At 43.1% G+C, this 10,923-nt stretch overlaps 3 protein-coding genes across 4 annotated transcripts in view; 2 read left to right on the plus strand and 1 right to left on the minus strand.

Moving 5' to 3' along the window:
* The window catches only part of CHUK (component of inhibitor of nuclear factor kappa B kinase complex), a 31,766-nt gene extending 25,998 nt beyond the window's left edge, over positions 1–5,768 (plus strand). Inside the window, exons 18-21 of the mRNA XM_035137714.3 lie at positions 1,221–1,368; positions 1,986–2,125; positions 2,332–2,431; positions 4,628–5,768. Of these exons, the coding sequence (XP_034993605.1) occupies positions 1,221–1,368; positions 1,986–2,125; positions 2,332–2,431; positions 4,628–4,654 (415 nt within the window). The 3' untranslated portion in view covers positions 4,655–5,768. The remainder of the gene's footprint in view (positions 1–1,220; positions 1,369–1,985; positions 2,126–2,331; positions 2,432–4,627) is intronic.
* Positions 5,769–6,115: 347 nt separating this feature from the next.
* ERICH6B (glutamate rich 6B) lies at positions 6,116–10,891 on the minus strand. Its single transcript, XM_088669454.1, has 3 exons — positions 10,705–10,891; positions 8,595–8,823; positions 6,116–6,483 (listed from the first exon to the last, which is right to left on the minus strand). Exons 1-3 carry the CDS (start codon positions 10,764–10,766, stop codon positions 6,253–6,255), a joined length of 522 nt encoding a protein of 173 aa, XP_088525580.1. The 5' UTR covers positions 10,767–10,891; the 3' UTR covers positions 6,116–6,252.
* CBY2 (chibby family member 2) overlaps positions 6,995–10,923 on the plus strand; it is a 32,534-nt gene continuing 28,605 nt past the window's right edge. Inside the window, exon 1 of one of the 2 annotated variants that reach the window (XR_015949958.1) lies at positions 6,995–7,109. The gene's annotated coding sequence lies outside the window, so the exon portion shown is untranslated. The remainder of the gene's footprint in view (positions 7,110–10,923) is intronic. The other variant, XM_088669452.1, reaches the window with a different exon arrangement.

Here is a 10,923-nt window from a genome sequence, read left to right on the forward strand (position 1 = left end):
AGCTCATACCAAAATAAAAACTTAGTTGGTCTTTAAGGTGCTACTGAAGGAATTTTTTTTTATTTTACAATAAGACTAAACCTTAACATTGTCTATGTAGAGAACACCACCCCAGAAGGAAAAGAGATAGAAAGAGAAAGGTGAAACCTAGGCTCCTGGCCCTACTTTTATAGTCAGCATGACCTTGACCGAAAGAGATAAGAGAACCAGTTTAAACCAGCTGTACTCATACACATGAGAAACACAAACTGGCAGTTAAGCCATAAAGCGCATGGGTAGAATATGTGAAGTGGTATTTTATTGAGCCGGTAAAATGTCATTTCTTTGATTGCAATTCCATAAAAACATAGCTATGGCATCCTGATCAAAACACCCTAATATAACTGGATGGCAATGGAAACCTTGCACGGCGGCTGTGTGGTAAGAATGCACATGTCGGCTGAAAAGTAGGAGATTTGCGTGATCTGGTGTTCTGATCACGTGGCATCTCTACCCACGAGCAGGCGCTTGGGCGTTGGGGCTTTCTTCATGCACAGCATGCAGTTAGTGGAAGAAAAAGGCACGGTGTCTGGAGCAGGGTTAAAAGCACCTCCCCACTCCTAGTTCTACACACTTTTGCTCTCCATGCGAGTAATGTGTGTATTCCTAAGGGGCTAAAGGTAAGGGGGTGAAACAGCCAGAGAATTTGTGATTTGGGAGGGTGATGGATTAGGGAGTCAGAAACCCAGGTAAATGGAACAGAGGAAGAAAATAGTGCTGAGAAAAGCAGGAGCCAAGGGGACTGCGAGGTGGGGGGATATTGAGTGGGACCAGTAGGCAAAGATGAGTTGTGTGTTGCTGGTAGGAAAGCAGCAGACTAGCAGTGCTTTCCTGCGGTGTTTTCCAGGAAACCTCAATGCCAGTTTGTTTTCTTGCTTGTATTAAATCTTTTTCATGTTCTATTTGCTGTGTGCTTTAAAAAAGCAGATTTAAGTGTTACCATTTTGGTCCCTTTTCTGCTCATTTATATATTAAGATCAACACATATCCTTGGGGCTTCTAGGTACTGACGACGCAGCTTCTGAAGCTCTGAACCACAGGATCCTGGCAACACATGAAATGCATATTGTATCTTTCTGCAATAATTTCCAAAAAGCTTACAGTACATTCATTTTGTTTCTGATGTCCAGATGACAAAAAGTTGATGCCCAACCTATACATCTTTTTTTTTTCCATCACAGCAAACTGTTGGGTAGTAAACAGAAGATTATTGATTTGCTTCCAAAGATTGAAGTGGCTCTGAATAATATCAAAGAGGCTGACAATTCACTGATGCAGATGCAAGCGAAAAGGCAGCGGGAAATCTGGCATTTGCTGAAAATTGCTTGCGTAAGGGTTTGTCCTCTTAATTTCAGAAGCAATCCTTTTTCAATTGATGAAACATTATGTTACAGATACCTGTAACTGTATATCTAGAAGTGCATTGTGCTGAAGTTGAAAAAATGACATGGGAAAGAATTTATAATCACAGTATAGGTCTCACCGCTAAGGTTCACAGGAAGAAATATTTGCTTCTTGCCTGCTGGATTAGTGGCAATATGACAGTTGGTCTCCAAGCAAATTGCCAAAAACATTTGTGTTGGTTTTCTCTTCAAGTGTGTTTTAAATGTCATAGCTGCATTGTATGCTGGCTAGACAAACAAAATGGAATTTCAGACATTACAATGTATGGGGGGGGGAATCGTGGATGGATTTGCACTTTCCTTTATACTGCATAGTGTATTGTTCTATGTGCCTCATATCTTTGGGCCTCAGAGATTATAAATTTGTAACTATTTAGGATCTGTGCTATTATTTCTGTAGACTTGCATACCATAGGCATACTACTTACGTATTATATGTAACTGCAGTCACTACTTAGGATGTGAATACTTTGTTGAAAGAACAATTGGATGAATCTGAAAATTCTGGATCTGAAAATTGGGAATTCTTTTTTCTTTTTGTAGACCCAGAGTTCTGCTAAATCTCCTGTGAGTTCCAATGTGGATAGCACAATTACATCTTCAGTGCCTGCACTGCTCTTCTCACAGACATCACCAGGAAATGCGCTTCAGCCTCTTTCTTCTATGGAAACATCTAGAAATGTGTAAGCCTAATGGAAATTAACAATTTGTTTGCTCTTTACAGCCATACTTAAATTTTAGCCACTTACTCTCCACTTCCACTAGAAATTATGATACTGAATAATAGTGAGAGGGCTTACTGCTGGTCAAAACATGCTACCGTACATAAGATGCGGCATTTACCAAACTGTGACTACTCAGTTGGGATAATCCCGATTTCCCTTTTCAGGCCACCATTTGCACATTTGATAGAAGAAAATCTAAGCTACCTCGACAATTTTAGCACTATTATACAAGAAGCAAAACGTGACCAGAGTAACAGCATGATGGTAAGTCTAGAGGGCTCCACTTGGTGTTGATTTTGAATAAGAAGAACCTTTTTGCAAAATGAGCAGCGAAGACTTTTCTTCCTTCTACCCCTAGAATAATAATAATAATAATAATAATAATAATAATAATAATAATAATAATAATAATTTATTATTTATACCCCGCCCATCTGGCTGGGTTTCCCCAGCCACTCTGGGCGGCTTCCAACAGAAATATTAGAATACACTAATTTCTTAAAGATTAAAAGCTTCCCTAAACAGGGCTGCCTTCAGATGTCCTCTAAAAGTCTGGTAGTTGGAAGATAGGGACAAGTTCTTCTGTAGGCTTTTATTCAATAGAGATTGAGCTGAGTGGAAGAAGCGGCTCTTTCAGTTTTGTGTGAGGGTGGTAAAATTTGGGGTTGAGATCGGAATCCTCTTGAAATTTCAGACAACTTTTCAGTTTTAGTCCTGTCGGCTGAGGATTGGGAGAGGAGAGGGGCCATTAATTTCCTTTCCCTGCTTGCAGCATTTTGGTAATAATCTTTAAATACTCAGAACTCTCCAGTTGCTTGCTCGGTGCACTTGCTCCAGAAGGTTAACAACATTTTCACTTTGTGAAAATCAGCAAAAAGAGAGAGGCATCTGTTGACTGGGCTGTGTGGTAGAACAGAGAGGTCTATCATGGGAGCAGGAGGGCAGGAATGGTAAAAACACAGATCTTCCACTGCTCATCCTATTCCCTGTAGCCACATTTCAGCACTGTGGCTGAGGGCACTCAACAGATATGGCCACCCGTCCACGCTTCCCTTCCCTCCCTCTGTTAGTCACAGATTTTCCAAGCAAACCACTCATGCTTCAAGTCCACAACTGTCTCAGTATATTTTGCACTGTGTCCATTTATGTAAGGGAATGTATGTGTCTCTCGATTTTCTTACACGTCTTAATTTCACTAACGGCTCCCTTCAGTTTCGGTTTGGATAGCTTTCCAAAAGGGCAACAAATTTATCGGGTGATTTTCATCAAACTGATAAAATACCTTAGATTACTTTCTAAGTTGAGAAGGGCTAAATGGCAAAGGAGGAGACCTTTTAGTTCAGGCAAGCTCAGTTGCCAAGGGTTTAATGTCCGAATACAAGTACCTCCAGAGAATTTGAGTGTGACCTTTTTCCTAGTTTTGCCCCTGTTGACTACTCTGTTAGATAATGGGAATTCCATATTCTTTCATCGAATAAGAAACTGCATTTCTAAAATATGGGTGGAGCGCTTCTGGCTAATAGTCACTGCAAGGTGAAGATACTTGGGGTGTCAGTCCAGCATTGATTGCTCACAAAGAAAATGTTAGTAGGAACCAATGTGTTGAAATTTCCCCCTTTAGGGAGTGTGAGTTGAGCATCACTTGCTACAAATTGTAGAAATAGGCATGACTGCACACATGACCACTTGAATTTCAGTTTTGGGTAAGCAGCCACAACAGAGGTACCTTAAACACTAGCAGGTTTATTTGGGCCTGCATTGATGATGACTAGTATGTATCCCATAATAAACCTGTTGGTCTTTAAGGTGACCGAGCTTCTAAGTTGTGTTTGCTTCCATAGACAAGCACAGCTACCTCTTTGGAGGGGGAGCAATTTGTTTTACCCGTAGCATACTCTGGGTTTGCTAATGAGTCCCAAGTCTGCAGCATGGGGTTAATTGAGGTCAAACACTTCAATAACCCCATGATAAACCCCAATCATAAACCTTTATTATCAGCCCTTCTGGTTTTGCTGGTGGAGGCTACCCTTGAAAGTGCCACAAAACTTGCATTAGGCGTTTTCATATATTATCCCCCCCTTAACATTTTTCATGTTAATGGTTTGTCTTCAGGGGAATAACTCCTTTTTTTTCATGTTGTCACCAAAAGGCTAGGTCGTGTTCCATTGGTTTTCTGGACTGACCTTTTGATTCTCCAGTAAAGAACAACCTCTAATTAAAACACAAACCAACCAATTTGCAATCCCCTCCTCCACAAAGCCACAAAATGTCTGAAATTATATTTTCCTTCGCAAACCCCAGGGTCAGTGTTATGGGAGGGAGTCAGAATGCAGCCTCCACGTTAAATGACAACCTGAGAAGTCTCCTCGGTTACCAGCTTGTGTCCCTTGCTCATCTTGCTCTTGTTTGCCGCTTTATACAAGGGAGCACAGTTGATGGTTGTCCTGCTTTCTTTTGCAGAGTCTCGATTGGAATTGGCTAAATTAGCTGAGTGTGTGAACAGAACTTGGAGAATCCGCAGGTGTGCTCTGTGCGCATCTGTCCCGTCCTGGATTTATGATCACCTCCTAAACGCAACTGCCACTGCCTGAGAACCTTGCAGTTGAGGATGGCATTTTCATACATACCTGCTAACTCGTTCTTCTAAATCCAGGTTTGAGTGGCTTCAACCCTCTAATAGAGTTCTGCAGCTGCTGTAGTCATTCAACGGCCTTACACCGCTTTGCAACAAACATCAAGGTCTGCTGGTTATCTTTAGAATTCCTCTTTCTCTTTAATTAATTGAGACCTTGTCAGACGCTGCCATGCTATATTTGTCCAGTCCTGTTGGAACTTATTGGAAAGTTGGCTGCCCCTGCTTTTCACACTAAGATGTATAGTCCTGATGGAGTCATGGGGGCATATAGTGCAATGTAATGAAATGTACAAAGAAATGATACAGATTGCCCTATAAGTAGCTACTGAATTCTTCTAAGGCAGGAACTAGAGAGAAGACATGGAAAAGTCTGTAAATAGTTTGTAACATGGTTCATGAATTGGTTCCCCCTTTTCTCTCTGGTTCCTTAAAAAATGATTGACATTCTTTCAACATGGGTGGGGAATCTATGGCCCTCCAGATGTACTTCCAACCCCATCAGTCCATTGTTTGAGAAGATGGGAGTTGTAGTCCAACATCGTATGTGAAAGGCCACAGGTCCACCATCCCTGCAACATGGAATACAGTGGTACCTCATGTTGCATATGGGATCCATTCCGGAGCCCCGTACGCAACATGAGCAGTACGCAACATGAAGCACCACGTCTGGCATGTACACGGCACGATTTGGCGCTTCTGCGCATGCGCATTATGTCATTTGTCGCGTCTGCGCATGCGTGAACCGCCGAACCCGGAAGTAACCTGTTCTGGTACTTTCGAGTTTGGTGCGTACATATCCCATGTTGTACGCAACCCGCAGCATTCGTAACAAGAGGTATGACTGTATTTTGATTATATATCATCTATTTTTAAATATGTTGATTTTTGTATTACCTGACTTCAACCTAACCAGGGTGGGTTACAAATGTAAAAAAATAAATATGAATAAAATGATCGGCAATGGGTTTTGCTAGCTCTTTTGTCATTGCATTGGAACTGTAACAACATATAGCAGTTCCCCGGTATACCTTTGGAAGAAAGCTGCCCTTTTGGGAAAAATCAACAGTTTTGGGGCCGATAGCACCCCCTTGATTTCTGGAAGTCACTCCTAAGTTTATTATGAAAACTGCAACTTATTTCAAATACTTATACGGTAGGTGTTTTTTTCAGAAATAGAGAGAGTCCTGTGATCAGGCTGTTCTCTTTGCAACTCTCTGTTCCCCCATGCTAGCAAATAAATGTTTCTATCCATATAATCCAAATTGTAAGACCACCCAAACAGTTGAATGGGTTATGCAACTTGTACATGTTTTCACAATCTCAGACGTGTTTTGTACAAAACTTGGTACACACTACAGCCAACAGGGTAAACTTACAATGACTGAAGACAAGTTTACTTGTTTTAACATGGAAGTAGCTCAGTAGCTGTCCCTAAAAAACAGGTACGCACTCATCTTTGCATAGATCGAGTTCTCATTTTCTGTCGGCGATGTACATGGTCATACATGTCTGATACGAGGGAATAGAAGTATTTGATTTCTTCAGGTGGAATGAGACACAGCTCTTTCAGTAGATTCTGCATGCTGGCTAAGTGCCTTCTTATCAGTAGAATCTCGGAGCAAACTAGCTCTCCCGAGGATGCAGGTCTCCGGAGAAACTTCAGCATGTCTGGATCTTTTGGCTACAAAAATCCAAATTTAAGATCCACAAACTGAAAAAACCAAGACTGTATTTACATAGAGATTCTATCTAAGCAGATTCCACTATACAGTGCTACCTCCAGTTGCGGACGGGATCCATTCCAGAGGTTCGGCCGGATCCCGAGGTTTTCGCAACCGGAGAGACTGCTTCTGCGCATGCAAGCATGGCGGATACTGCTTTGCGAATGCGCGTGTGGCAAAAACCCGGAAATATACTTCCAGGTTTGCCGCCTACGTATCCTGAAGTTTACATAACCGGAGGGAAACGTAAATAGAGGTATGACTGTATTTTGATCTGGAAACACTTCTGGATTTAGAGCCTAAAAGAGGGGGAGGATTCTGAATGTAGATTCCTCTGTTCGCTTATGAAAGTCATAAGTACAGAATGTGATGCAAAAGGGCCAGATATAGAATTATTTTGTCATGTTAGCTTTCATCATAATTCTAAGTAAAGGCTGCAAGTATGAAGGTGCTTCCCGGGTCTCCTTTCCTAGAAATGCAAGGTCCGGTTCGGTGAAAGAGAGTTCAGAAGCTTTTGATCTGGTTTCAGCGCAACTTCAGCCCGGAGGTGGAAGGACATGCCTGTGTAACCAGGATGACATTCTGGGTAAGGAAAGGCAGCATGCTATACAGCTGCACAAAGGAGCAGCTCCCTTTGTCTTCAGTCCAGTCCTGGCTCATGACAAGGAGAAAGGATTTAAGCCAAGCCACACCATTTTTACTTGCAACATGCATTTCCCTGCCTAGAAAGGACTAGGGACTTACATATAAAGTTCAGTGTTTGTAGGCCTGAATATCCAGTTTGTGTCTAATTTACTAATTTAGCTTGGGCGTTTTTTCTTGAGTCCACACATGGCTCCCTTCCCGCAGTTAAAAAACAGAGGCAGGCAGGCTGGAGAGAGACTTTATATTTTGATTGTTCCTTATTTATCAGTATCACATTCGTATCCATTCCACCTTTCCTCCAAGGACCCCAAAGTTTAAGGAAGTTTTTAATTTTTAATGCTGTATTGTTTTATATTCGATTGGGAGCTGCCCAGAGTGGCTGGGGAGACTCAGCCAGATGGGCGGGGTACAAATAATAAATTATTATTATTATTATTATTAATGGGTTTCTCCCCCCCCCATGTTATCCCCACCACAAACCTTTGAGGTAAAGGTAAAGGGACCCCTGACCGTTGGGTCCAGTCGTGACCAACTCTCGGGTTGCGGCGCTCATCTTGCGTTATTGGCCGAGGGAGCCAGCATACAGCTTCCAGGTCATGTGGCCAGCATGACAAAGCCACTTCTGGCAAACCAGAGCAGCACACGGAAATGCCGTTTACCCATTTATCGACTTGCACTTTGACGTGCTTTCGAACTGCTAGGTGGGCAGGAGCTGGGACTGAGCAATGGGAGCTCACCCCGTCGCGGGGATTCGAATCGCCGACCTTCTGATCGGCAAGCCCTAGGCTCTGTGGTTTAATCCACAGCGCCACCCGCGTCCCGACCTACCTTTGAGGTAGGTCAGGCGTAATATCCATCCACCTTATTCCACCTTCTGGAATAACTCAGTGAAGTTGTTTAGCTAGCAGTGTCTTTCCTTGCCTCCTTTCCTGGTTAGAGGGTAATAGTGAAACATCTACAATACCTACTGCTTTTCCTGAGAAGAGGAACATATGGTAAGAAACTTCTTTCTTATGTAAAGCTTTTACTTAGGGAAGCATTTAAAAAAATAAATCTGAATCGTATTTTTCTATTTTTCCCTTTTAACATCTTTTCTGTTTTTATTTATTTATTTTATCTTCCCTATTTCTCCCCACCCCATTTCTGTGTTTTTATTGTATCTATATAAAAGTAGTGGGTTTTTGTTTTTTAAAAAAGGGGGGTGGGTGGGTTCTACCTCCAATTATGAACTTGCACAAAGAGGGGCACGTTTCAGCCAACTTTTGCTAAACTCCAAAAGTGGCTCGTTGCTAATTCTTTGGATTTTAGTTCACAAGCCAACGTTTGGACTTCGGCAAAAGTTGGCAAACATTTCTGACAAACAGAGGGAGCACAGGTTAAGATTCCCTGCCACAGGCATGTGAATGAGAATGCCACAGGCACTCACTTTCAGCTTTGCACCCACATTCAGCTGAAGGCAGTCATGATTATCAGTGAACGTTAGGAAAATCTGGTCCTGGGCTTCAACTTTAACCTGGATGTAAACATTCAATTGAATGTAGATGGGCTGGAAAGGAGGTGCATGGATGTGGCTGCTCCTGTCCCACCAATTCCAGTGTTTCTTCCTGACTCCCTTCCGGTCAAAGTACGAGCCAAGGCAGAGGTCTAGATTCAACCTGTTTGGGGGGGGGCGGGGAGGGGATGAAACAAAAGACATTGGAATAAGCTCTTTGATCTCTGATGGAGGAACAAAAAGCCAGTGAAAGTGCATAACTCAGCAACCACCTTAGAACACATTAGCCCTTATCCCGTTCCCAAAGGGAGCCTCCACGCAGTCCTCTCTGCGAGGACTTAAGCTGGCCTATGATCTTAAATGTTTTGGGGGTCGCCGTTTATTGCTGGACAGAAAATAGCAAGAACCTGAATCCTTTGGCAGGAGACAAAGGAGGAGAGACGTAATGGCTTTGAGATGGTTGAAAGCGTAGTTTTAAAGCATTCGCTTCTCCCCTGTCTTTAATCAATCTCCAAAAGGAAGGTTTTGCAATCTGTGAGAGGCCGCAGAACAGAGGGCAAGCCTATTCTCTCCAATATACCTTATTAATAGGTACAGTGTATGTTTCTCACTCTGCATCAACTGCTGCAATGTAGCCACTCATTTCCATAGCGGTATAAAGGCGTACCTTGGAAGTCGAACGCCTTGCGAGTTGAACGTTTTGGTTCCCGAACGCCGCAAGTCTGGAAGTGAGTGTTCCGGTTTGCGAACGTTCTTTGGAACCCGAATGTCCAGCGTGGGTTCCGCGGGTTTCGATTGGCTGCAGGAGCTTCCTGCAGCCAATCAGAAGCCGCACCTTGGTTTCCGAACGTTTTGGAAGTTGAATGGACTTCCGGAACGGATTCCATTCAAGGTACGACTGTACAAACTTTTTGCTGCCTCACAACTTTGCTAGCGTACACTGGGTGGAATACAGTATCATGCTATTAAAAACATTCTGTCTGCACAAGCACTTAGTAGTAGTAGTAATAATAATAATAATAATAATAATAATAATAATAATAATAATAAATATTTATACCCCGCCCATCTGACTGGGTTGCCCCAGCTACTCTGGGCGGCTTCCAATAAATATAAAAACACAGTAAAACATTAAATATTAAAAACTTCCCTATACAGGGCTGACTTCAGATGTCTTCCAAAGCTTATGTACTTACTCATCTCCTTGACACCTGATAGGAGGGCATTCCACAGGGAGGGTGCCACCACCGAGAAGGCCCTCTGCCTGGTTCCCTGTAACTTCACTTCTCACAGGGAGGGAACTAGCAGAAGGCCCACGGCGCTGGACCTCAGTGTCTGGGCTGAACGACCGGAGCGGAGACACTCCTTCATGATGGAAGGAATACTGCCCCTCTCTTCTTGCCCTGTGCTTGGGGGCGCAGAGACCCGAGCCAATTTCAGACAGGGCAGGGGGAAGGGGGGGGAGTCCCATTGCGAGAATGAAAATCCTTTTGCTGGATGGTGCTGCATAGGTGAAACCCACTTAATCATTTTTAAAAACGTCTGCATGCAGCCATCTATCCTCTGTATTCTACATACAAATCCCGGGGAGGCTGTACAACTGAACAAAGCTTCCTACAAGCAGTTTGGTGATGGATTTAAGATGAACAAACTGAAGATTAATCCTGAAAAAGAGAAGTACTACCTGTTCTGCTGCATCCCACTTGAAGGACCAAGTTGGCAGTTTGGAGGTTTTTCTGGACTAAGCGCTGCCTGTTCAAGCAAAGGGATCAACGGTAGCCAGGAACGCCTTTTCCCAGTTTAGGCCATTACAGTTAAATAATAGTTATGCTACAAAAACCTAGACTGGGGTTTTGCAAACGGGTCACCAGCTGTTTTGGGGGACTACAACTCTCGTCATCCCTAGCTAGCAGGACCCCAGTGGTCAGGGATGGTGGGAATTGTAGTCCAAACACAGCTGGAGACCTAATTTTGGGAAGCCCTGGCCGAGACTTTCATCGATTTCATAGAGAAGGAAGTGTCTGAGTGCTTCCTTTCCACTTACCAGATCTTCCCATTGTGGTGGTAGCATACTGCAAAGCCCTGGTTTGCAAAGCAGGCCTGCATTTCACATGAATGGTCGTCCTGGAGAACGATGTATGTGAACTGAAACTCTTGTACATAGCTAATGAGGATAGCAACATTACCAGATGGGTAACTGATTAACAGCTAAGGAAAAAGAGTGTTTTCACATCGGCGGTTCCTTTCTAATTTTGCAAACATT

Source organism: Zootoca vivipara, chromosome 5 (assembly GCF_965207765.1).
Source record: "Zootoca vivipara chromosome 5, rZooViv2.hap1.1, whole genome shotgun sequence".
NCBI lineage: Eukaryota > Metazoa > Chordata > Lepidosauria > Squamata > Lacertidae > Zootoca > Zootoca vivipara.

What these genes read in the sequence shown, in the direction of transcription:
- ERICH6B (XM_088669454.1), bottom strand. Translation starts at nt 10,766, where the DNA reads ATGCAGGCCTGCTTTGCAAACCAGGGCTTTGCAGTATGCTACCACCAC. An exon ending in CACCACAATGGGAAGATCTG is followed by an intron (nt 8,824 to 10,704) that starts GTAAGTGGAAAG and finishes CCCCCCAAACAG; the next exon opens with GTTGAATCTAGACCTCTGCC. An exon ending in ATGTGGGTGCAAAGCTGAAA is followed by an intron (nt 6,484 to 8,594) that starts GTGAGTGCCTGT and finishes GGATTTTTGTAG; the next exon opens with CCAAAAGATCCAGACATGCT.